Source organism: Pinus tabuliformis, chromosome 1_1 (assembly GCF_031772625.1).
Source record: "Pinus tabuliformis cultivar Carrire ecotype Pingquan chromosome 1_1, CPIR1, whole genome shotgun sequence".
NCBI classification, from domain to species: domain Eukaryota; kingdom Viridiplantae; phylum Streptophyta; class Pinopsida; order Pinales; family Pinaceae; genus Pinus; species Pinus tabuliformis.
Window position 1 is genome coordinate 935,721,289 of NC_142297.1, and position 11,552 is coordinate 935,732,840.

Consider the following 11,552-nt stretch of genomic DNA (forward strand, 5'->3'; position numbering starts at 1 on the left):
ATTCTTGACCTAGTATATGGATTTGTCTATGTCACAACAAGAATAGAAAATGCAATGACCTTGATGACATTATAATCATGATGAAATAAATCTCAATGTTGCTATATAAACTTGTGAAAGTCAATGTACAGTCACAATGATATCACAGTGCTTAGATCTGCCTTCTTGTGATCTCAATGTGAGCATATATCTCAGATGTAGTCTCAAATATGAAAATAATTGTGATCACTACAGTGAAGAGAACTGGTTCAGTCAAAGGTAAGAGATGAAGATATTGATCTTACAATGCAGTGGAGTTCATTCAAGATCTCAAGGAAGGTGAAACAAATCATATCAAGGTGCAGTCATTATGCATAATGTTCTCAACAATCTTGCAGCAGCAATGAAGATCTTGGAAGATAAATAATTATGACATAAACAATAAGGATGATCTTGACAGCGATAGAAAGGAGGATTGATATCTTGGTCTTGGAGAGGCAGAGTGTGTATCAAGAGTCATGGTCTTGGTATTCGTAAACGGAATCTCTATAAGAAAAATTTACGCATGGGTTTTCCTCTCCAAGAAGGAGAGGTTTTGGCCCTTGCAAAAAGACAATTAGTTGTGTTCTTTTCTTTTTTGTTTTGATAGAAGTTTCATGAAGTTAACATTCAAATGCCAATAATGAAGTAAACATCAAGCTAAGATTAAAAAAAAAAAATTAAATACTTCACAAATTGTTATCATGTTATGAAGAATCAATGTAATTATGCATGCCCTAGATTCTTTAACACCTGACACCCCACTCAAACCGGAAACTGCGCAGACATGTCCTATTTGACTGCCTCCCAGATCTTTGTAGTTCTGACAAGCAAGTTCCCGCACCTTGATCCTGATCTCCTGCCGAAAATTATGCAGTTTTCACTACCGCTACATCCTGCTACCCTCACTGCTTCCCCAGAAAAATTGTGCAACTTTGCCTCCCAACTGAGCCATCTCCCACATATGTCAATGTTGTCCCAGACTTCTCAACCGAGCCTCTCAGTGACCTCTGCATAGTTTTCTCGACAATGCCCCAGAGCCTCGCATCACGGCCTCACATGTGCTCTACTTTGTTTTAGAGCCTTGTCCTCTCTCTCGGTCACCTGCACCCTGAAACGAAAAACAATGCATCATGGTAGAATAGGTTATTTATGGATTTGATGTCATCTTGTCATGAATGATTGCAGAAGAAGGTACATAGATGAGACATGGCGCGATGACGAATGAGATGAATAAGGATCACATGCTAGAAGAATTGCTCGTAGTTCGATGAACACACAAAGCATACCAAGCAAAGATAAGGATACACATGCACATGCATGAAACATCAAGTGAACACCAAGACCATTGAAGACTCTGCGCACTTTACCATGCGAAGGTGAAGCTATGATACACCACGAGAACACTCATCAATCAACAACACACCAACTCGACACAAACATCATAGCTAGCATGTGCATCCCGACAGTGTCATGTCGAGTTGTGTGATGAGTCGCCTCAACCACATCAGTACTTTGGATCATAACTGTGTAATCAATGTATTGTCACGTGGTAGTCAAAGAGACCCACAGATGGAGTCAAAGAGTCATGTAAGTCAAACATTCATGAGGGAAGTCAAACAGTGACAAGGGTCAGTTTCACCCTTGGCTATATATACCCCTCATTTGTGCATGCAATGGACTTTTTCACCTTGGCTCCTCCCACACTGACTTGAGAATCTCTAGTCTTTTCTTTGAGGAGCAAGTAGTGGCTCCAATGCCCCACTATTGGGGTTAGTGATGTATGGTGTATGAATGTGTATTGGAACTTTCACTTAATTCAGAAGCCTGTCACAGGCCATCACGTTTTCACAGATGTATTTTATTCATTTGTAAGACTATTCTTTGGACGCTTGTAATGCATGTTGCTTTAACTTGTACTAAGATACTTGAACTATTTTGGTTGTTTTAGTGCATATGCTGTTGGAAATGTGTTGTATCAGTTGTTATCGTTGTCTCGCCCATGTCGACTACTCTGTTGGACACTAGACAGACTCATTCTTGTAAACTTGTTATAACCATCATCACACTCGTGTGGGCTACTCCGTTGGGTGTTATACGTGATATCTGTTCACATTGTGTTTGTGACTGCCGCATCCGTGTAGACTACTCCGCGAGAAGCAGCGCAGATCCTATTGTGTTGTGTGTCTCTAACTGAGTTAGGACTATTCCCTTTTGACTTGAGACTCACTCTCACCCTTCCGCTCTGCAGTGAAAGAAATTTGACACAAGCGACACTAAGCACTCACCAGGCACATGAACCTCACTGTTTGAAGACTAAGTATACCACTCTCATGTGCTGACATGCAAGAGCTAAGGCATATATTTAAGATAATGACAACCGGGCCATCATACCAGATGGGACTCCTACAACAAATGATGCGAGGTCTAGTTGTGACTTCATACTGGGGAGATCACCTGAATGTTGGCGGATCCATCACCGTCAACACCACCATAATTTAAGCAAGTATTTAGATACAAAATGGATAGGAATAAGATGTAAAATATATACTTACAAGAGTTACTTCCCGCCATTATATATGTTTTCTTCAACACTTATCTAGGCTTAAAATTGTAAATGTGTAGACTTACTAGTGGTTACTACCCACCAAAATTTATGCAAGTTCTTGTATTTGAGCCAACCATTTACTTATTGACTTGACATCTCATTTTATTAGTTACTACCAAAGCAAGATTGTAGAATGATTTATTTATCAACCATTATTAATTTAGCATTGACCAGTGTACTAACTTGAATTGCACAAGCGAAGGTGCCCTGCAAAACAAAATTACAACATAACAAATTGAATTTTATTATTTTTGTTACTTTTAACTTTTTATTATTAATTTTTCTAAGATTTAAATGTTTACACTACAACATATCCACCATACTAAGATCTATATTAATTTTAATCTTTTATGATTTTTTAATTGAGAATACATATAAATGTTAAATGTTAATGTTAAAGGTTAAACATTTACGCCTACACATCTACTCCTATATTGAGTTGTAGAGCACCTCTCGACAAAACAATGTAATTGCATGAACCAAGGTTTATAAACAATTATTTAAACATAACACACTACATTTAAACCAAACACAATGTATGTGGCAACCAAATTTCACAATATGCAATATTTACAAGGGTGTGTGACCCACCCTTCCACCCCATCGGAGGTGAGGGTCCCATGACTATTCATAAGATATTTTACCAATGAATGTTTGGATATGTATATAAATATTACTACAAATATGTTATAATATGAAAATGTGATCCACCCCATTGCCCACTAGGGGTCAGTTTGGCATGATTGTGTATACCTTTCTTACAAAGCCCCACCGAACGTATAAAGTGTGGGTGCACTTTGCGATGTGCTCCCGATTTAGCACCACCAAAAACTTTATTCGTGTAAAAAGCCCCAGTGGAAATATAAAGTGTGGGTGCGCTTTGCGATGTGCTCACATAACCAATTTACCACCACCACAAAATTTATTTGGGTCTGTGCTAGTATGTTTATATATATAGTGATGAACTGAAGGTGGATATGAGGGGAGAATGAATTAGGTGGTCTGCCCCAACCCTGTTTTGGGTCTAGGGGTGGAAGTCTAGCGACAAAATGGATTTAACGTAACCCCGGCCTGTCAAATGGAATAAGGCAAGATGCAGTATAGGAGGGTCTCACCCAATTTCCCATTGGGGTCCTAGGGTGGAGGTCGAGTGATAAAACGAATTAAATATAGTCCCAATCCACAGGATTATGTAAAATCGATGTGTTGCTCAACTCACCCTTTTAAATAAATCGCTTGGGCTGATTATATTGATATCACAAGGTATATAGATATATCGTAAATCATATGTTGAACATACATATGCCACAAAATGTATATATACAACAAATTCATGTCACAATTATGATTTCATGCTACATACATTATCAAATTTCGGCGATGCACATTAACACAGTTTTGTATATATATATATATATATATATATATATATATATATATATATATATATATATCAATTTCAGCCTATATATGTTAACTTGGTTTGACATATATGTTAACATAGGATTAACGCTACCGAGCTTGACTTGAAAGATGTTAGAGAATTCAACTCATAAACTCTCAATGGAAAAGGTGTTTTAACAACAAGAACTCAACCAATTGAGCTAACTAACCAATTGTATTGTAACCTCGCCAATTGTATTGTATGTAATATGAATAGTTTTTGTAACCGCACTAGTTTGTATATGTATATATATTTCACGAATAACAAGAATAAGACCTAGGCCAAACTTTCTATGTATACACCAATATGATATAAATATTGCATAATTGAATAATAAAGCTCAATTCATTTTTAACCCATATATCACATAGCTAGAATACATAGTCATAATTGGAATACATAGTGACGAGTTCATTAGCTTGCACATGTGTGTGTATACATGTTTCACCATGTAATATCACTCTAAATCACAAATTAATAAAAGTATATAACTAAGAAACCTGGACCGTTTTATACTTATACACACAAGTATTACAAATCATATTACATACAAATTAGAATACCAAATTTAAAAATTAATATATCATTTAAACCAACCCACAAAGCTATAATAAAAATAAAAATAAAAACTAAACACGTTTGCATGTAATTACATTAATTAAACATTGTACAAATATTATAAACATGAAAATACCCAACCTCAATTAAAATAATCCATTTTAATTTATATGCCTATCCACTAGATGTTATTATTCTTGGAAAAGTGATATGTTTAGTTTAGTTTATGTGTATATGTCGAATGAAATTTAGTTTATTATAAACTCGCTTCTAAGACACTTAACTATATTCATAGAAACTTAATTATATTTATTCAAGTTAAAAAATATATAATTTTAAAGTAATATATGATTATATAAATAGTTTTAAAATAAAATAATTTATTTTTTTTATTAATTATAATATAGTTTAAATAATCTTTATATAAATAAAATAATATTAAATATTTTAAAAATTATTTTGACATAGTAATTGAAGTGAAATAATTTTATGAGAAAGAGATACACATATTAATAAAGAAAGTTGGTTTTAAATTTCCTATATACTGGACATTCTTAACTAATTTTTATAAATATGTAACAAAAAAATTTAAAAGTATTTTTCAATGTGGAAACTTGGTTATTCCAAATGAAAATTTCCTATAAATAGTGGCTGAAACTTGTCAATAGCGAATAATCTTTTAAAACAACCCTAAAAGTGTGATAGGTGAATTGTAAAAAGGGTTACAACCTTTCTCAAATCATATAACTATCTCCTCAAGTTATGGAAATATCTCTTATGTCCAGATTTACCAAATAAAATTTTCAATACACTCTAAGAATTGTATGAGATTAAAAAAATCCCACATAAAAATTAATTTAAAATTATTTTTCAATATATTAAAAATTTAAATTATTTCAAAATAAGCAAGAAATTAACTCAATATTATTTTAGCTAAATTTATTTTTTAATATTTTAAAATTTTGAATCTTCAAAATGAGTAAAAATATTGAAAGGTTGCTAATATTATTTTAAACCATCTTTCACAGGTTTTAAATTACTTGAAGATATCTCGAAAAACTATGAACTACCTTGAAAATTGTGAAAAAGAATCATAGCTATTTTGTTATTATTTTAAACTATTTTTCGCAGGTTTTAAATTACTTGAAGATATCTGGAAAAACTATGAACTACCTTGAAAATTGTGAAAAAGAATCATAGCTATTTTGTTATTATTTTAAACCATCTTTCACACGTTTTAAATTACTTGAAGATATCTCTAAAAACTATGAATTACCTTGAAAATTGTGAAAAAGAATCATAGTTATTTTGTTATTATTTTACACCATCTTTCACAAGTTTTAAATTACTTGAAGATACCTCTAAAAACTATGAATTACCTGGAAAATTGTGAAAAAGAATCATCGCTATTTTAATATTATTTTAAACCATCTTTCACAAGTTTTAAATTACTTAAAGATATCTCGAAAAACTATGAACTACCTTGAAAATTGTGAAAAAGAATCATAGCTATTTTGTATTGCCGGGAGGAACATCCCTGAGATATTGGGCCATCCTTCCAAAGGTTCTCCGAAAGGAGGATATTTGTGAATGCGGGTGAAATCAATTTATTCCGCATCTTGTAGATGGAACTCTTTCCTATGCTTGGGAAGGACCTAGGCCCCGAACCTTAGCCCTACTTGTTACGTCACTGAGAAGCTTTCTTTTTAAGTCGAAAATGAGTAGTCTAATGAGGCGGAGGAATTACCCGGACTGCCAAAAGAGGTCGGAATCCGTGTAAAACTTTTTCTAAAAATCTTGTAGAGGCAGTGTTTGAATCATGTTTTGATTGTGGAAACAGATTCAGCGCCATCAAAAATGTCTAGGACACTTAAAATTTTGAAGTTTAACAACTATAAATTGGATTTACAAAAATCCTTGCCGGATTTTCTCTAAATATGACTGGAATTTCCATAACTTTCCGGGCAACTCCTCCGCCTCGTTAGACTACGTGGAAAACTATGATCCATATGAACCACCTTGAAAATAGTGAAAATAAATAATAATAAAAACCACCTTGAAAATTGTGAAAATAAATAAAAAAATATTAGAATAACGATAATCAACCCCTGCTCCTAGATAGTCAAACATCACATCCTATAATGAATCAATATATCATGAAACTCTCAAACTCATCATAAGATAACTATGAAACCAAATCCAGTGTTTGACCTGCTCAATTATATCAAAACCATTGATGCATTACAGCATGAATGGAGATAAATATAATAGCAAGGCATCGCCTTCACCTTATTTTCACCATGGCTCCATAATGATCAATGAAAGATTACCACTTGCATAGTGGACTGATGCATTACAGCGTGAATGGAGATAAATATAATAGCAAGGCATCGCCTTCGCCTTATTTTCACCTTGGCTCCATAATGCTCAATGAAATATTACCACCTGCATAGTGGACATTAGATGGTGCTGCTACTTCCAACGACGGAGCGTTGCTTGACATGTTGTTAGGGTGTCGCACAGGAGTAGTTGTCGCACTTTCAGCTTGGTTGGATGGGGCTAATACACTATGCTCATCTACGAAAGTAGGGCTTGTGGGTGAAGGAATATGTTCTTCCCCACCTGCCAACATTGACACCACCTGTGACATTGAAGGCCTCAATGTTGCACCTGCTTGGGTGCACAGAAGACCAATTTTAATCACTGTATTCCCTTCTTCCCCTGAGTAACTACCCTCCAATGTGGGATCCACAACTTCTAATGCTCTCTCTGCGTTATACAGTCTCCACATCTGCTAGTTGACCAATATCCACAAAACCATAAAACATTGGTTAGCAAGGAATCATAGTTGTTGAACATTTTAGGAAAAATTTACTTTAAAGATAAGGTGAGGTCTACATGTGCCATACAGCTTCAGTGAGAAACTCCGTGTCTTGAGGTACACTGTAGTACTTCTTTCTTCCGCTGATGATCTCGAGTAGAAGCACTCCAAAGTTGAATACATCTGCTTTCTCTGTCAACTGTCCGCGTAAGGCATACTCGGGCGTAGTGTAACCACTGCACCATCAAATCTCCATCTCTTAACCCTCTTAAAATTATATGATCCTTTCTCTATTGTAATTGATTAGTATCCCGTAATTTATTAAATAGAGTTTGGGACATCAAGAGATTGAACTGTAGAGAGACTTCTTACAAAGTTCCTGCAACCCTGGTGCTAACGTGGCTCAAATCTTCTGCAAATAGTCTGCCTAAGCCAAAGTCTGCTATTTTGGGTCCGTATTTATTGTCTAGTAAGATATTGCTTGCTTTGACATCTCTGTGGATGATTCGAATCTCAGACTCCTCGTGAAGATAGGCAAGCCCGCATGCAATTCCAACAATGATTTCATACCTCTCTCTCCAATTAAGTAAATGTCGTTTTGTTGAATCTACAATTATTGCATCACAGACAGTAAAGGAATTAGCAATGTACATACACAAACTCGAACAATTCCACGATTGAAGCAGAGATTAATTAGCAGTGAAAGAGAAAGCGAGAACAAACCGAATATAATCTTGTCGAGACTACTGTTGTGGAGGTATTCGTAAACTAGCAGCCTTTCTGATCTTTGAACAGAGCAACCAAGAAATCTCACTAGATTCCTGTGCTGAACGCGAGTTATCAGATTTGCCTCATTCAGAAATTCGTTGTCTCCTTTCCTTGAACCTATATTCAGTCGTTTAATTGCAACCTCTCTCCCGTCATGTAGAAGCCCCTGAAGATCAATGAATTCAAAATTATATTTTTCTCCATTATAACTGATTTGGACCTGCTACCAACTAGTTTGTAATTCAATGGAAGGCAATGATCCTAGGCCCTTCCCTTGAAGACGGATCCAAACCCTCCTTCACCAAGTTTGTTTTCTGCTTTAAAATCAAAGGTAGCCTGTCTTAGAGTATCGTATTTGAAAATGAGTTCCAGATTCGCTAAAGGAGACGATAATCTAACTTCTCCTTCCTCACCTGCAGAAGCAATTACAGGTGTCTATTTAAGTTAAGTAATGAAATAGGCGAAGAGTTCACCATATAGAAGCTAATAAGATCCACAATGAATGATTGAGCAATTTAGGAACCTCTGGTTTGCGAAATCCATTCCCAAAGTTTTGAGCGAAAGCGAAAGAGACCTATGGCTGCAATTAACCCAACCAAAGCAGCCACTGCGCCCAGAGTTATCCCAAGCACATTATGTTTTTTGCCTTCTGCCAATTTTCACACAAAGCATCACGAATAGATTGGCCATCTTAAATTTCACCAAAATGTACAAAACTAGTTTATAACTTTATTCTTATCATTGTAAAATATTGGGCATGTTAAATTTCACCAAAATGTATGAAACTAGTTTATAACTTATTGTTATCATTGTAAAATATGTGAAGGATGATACCAGATGATGCAGCCAGTGGTGAGGGGATACGAGCTGTAACACGAAATGTAACCATTAAATTGGGCGTCATGTTTAATTTCGCCAAAATGTACAAAACATCATTGTAGAATGTAAACGCTATGTGAAGGAACATAACGTATGATGGAATCGGAGTCGATAAAAATGGATAAATCTCGTAACGCAGATCGCAGCCCATAGTATGGAATTGTGCTCCGACTATTCCGTTTCGGCATGGCCATGGATTTGACTGATCAAATTTTATACTTGAGAGAGCAGATAAGCAAGACCTGCAGCTCGCTCGTGACAGATCTCTCCAACATTGGGCTAAGCTATAGATCAGCCGCGAAGGCGAAGACGCTGCTGGGAATGCATATGCAGCAAAAAGGTTGGCACTCCCCACGGATGTTTCGCTAATATTCAAGAGCACGTTTAAAGCAGTAAACTCGAACTTCTCTGGCTGTTCAGTGCTATATACCTGGTTGCATGCACCAGCATAAGGCTGGATACCCTCAGCACTATAATTGTAAAAATAATGATCGTCATAACGTATGAAGCAGCCATCTATTAGAATGAATCCAAAAGTACCGTTTTGACATTTTTCAAGAAGCATTGCTTTTACCATCGATGTGCAGTATTGGCAGTCAGAGGAAGTTAAATCTCCCCTGCAGTGGAGAAGCCCATAAACAGAATCATCGTTGTTTTTCCCAGGCTCAGCACTAGAGGTAGCGAATAGAGTTGTGGAAACGTTGAGCACCAATGATTCCAAAACCTAGTTAAGATGATGTTGGAAGGGGCTACCATTAATATACTGGCTCTTATTCCCACAACCATAGGCATCCAGAACAAATTGACGGACCGAGACACCCAGAACAACATCCGGAACAAATTGACCAATCGAGAGGTGCAGACACGTACATAGAGAGAAGATGAGTAGCATGATTCTACTTAATTGTTTAATTTTCATCGCCATCGCAGCACAGGGCATGAGCTCAACGCTCTTCGATGCTACTCCTATATTCTTGGGCATTGCAAAGCTTTTTACGAATGGAGTTGCTCGTATCTTGTCAGGGATAGCAAAGTTCAGCTGAACTTGACCTTTTATCATGGTTTTATTTATTTTCCCGGGTTCGAATTTGACTTTTACGATTTTTTTATTATTATTTTATTTAAATTTTTAACCAAACTAATTCACTTTTAACAATTTCTTTCTATTATTTTATTTGTTAAAACTTTGAGAAAACTGGTTTAAATTGAAAAATATTAATATTAAATTCTAAAAATCCAACCAAATTGTAAAATTCCAATATAATATAATAAAGTAGAGAGATTTTCACATTTTGATATGAGGTAAGCCTACATTGAAGGGGATTGTTGTTTCCATTATATTTGATGTATGGTAGGTATTTTTTTCATTTTATTAATTATGGCATGAAGATTTCATTAGGTTAAACATAATTTGAATATTGCAAGTAGCATGCGGAGATAGAGGAAGACTCAAAGTTATAAGGAAAAAAATGATTATTTGAGCAAAGAGATCAGTGAACATTTTTTTCTCCTGTGAAGAGGATAGTGGCCAGCTACCACAAATGCCCAGAGTTTCTGCTCAACAAATGTTATGATATACTGGTTTTTTTATTTGCAACTTTAATAGTTTTTTTGTTTTCAAGTGTCTAGCTTATTTTTATGTATTTAAATTAAGTTTTAGCAACCAAAACACTCTAAACTTTTGTGGCTGGTTTAATTTCCTTTTAACCATATGAATAGCATTTTTTTTTATTCATATAGTTTTCATTTGACTTAATGTTAAAGCAGCCGACTATATATATATATATATATATATATATATATATATATATATATATATACAATTTTAATAATAAATTAATAATACTATATAAATTAAGCCATTAATAAATATCAATGAACATTAAAATACCTATTCACAACTATTTACAATAAAACTCAATATAATAATTCCATAAAAGTGATGTAATAATTTAAACATAATTTAATAAAAATAATATTATAATTACAATAAAATTCAATATAATAAATCCAAAAAAATAATGTAATAATTTAAATATAATTCAATAAAAATAATATTAAAGTTCATTCATTATGCGGTAAACAAAATGCTAAAAATGCATATAATAGCTACAGTTACTTCTTCCCGGTTCTTATTGAAGAAAACATCGGCAGTGACTCCTACCTCAGTTATCAAAGTATGAACAATTGTTAGCTCTTAAATTTTCCATTTGCGTTTGTAGTTGTTGAACAGGATTTCGAGGAATACATATGCTCCAAGTTAAAACCATCAAAAAAAGGCAGCAAGGCAGTTTAGTTATGCTCCAATGCAAACATGACCTTGCAGACTACAAACGGTACATTTGATTACCTGCAAAATAAGAACAATCAAGTCAATCCACTTGCATATGTCAATGTTTTCTCTAACAAAGTTTTTTGCTTGGTCAAACTGTCCTGTAAGATCCTCCGAAAAATCA

At 34.6% G+C, this 11,552-nt stretch overlaps 1 protein-coding gene across 1 annotated transcript; it reads right to left on the reverse strand.

Annotated features, from left to right (window-relative positions):
• Nucleotides 1–7,035: 7,035 nt before the first annotated feature.
• On the reverse strand, nucleotides 7,036–10,156 carry LOC149217538 (cysteine-rich receptor-like protein kinase 1). The gene is made up of 8 exons (XM_089390263.1): nucleotides 9,861–10,156; nucleotides 9,052–9,713; nucleotides 8,792–8,866; nucleotides 8,485–8,630; nucleotides 8,173–8,383; nucleotides 7,822–8,056; nucleotides 7,538–7,685; nucleotides 7,036–7,419 (listed from the first exon to the last, which is right to left on the reverse strand). The coding sequence occupies exons 1-8, from the start codon at nucleotides 10,154–10,156 to the stop codon at nucleotides 7,036–7,038; spliced, it is 2,157 nt and encodes a 718-aa protein (XP_089246389.1).
• Nucleotides 10,157–11,552: the final 1,396 nt, after the last annotated feature.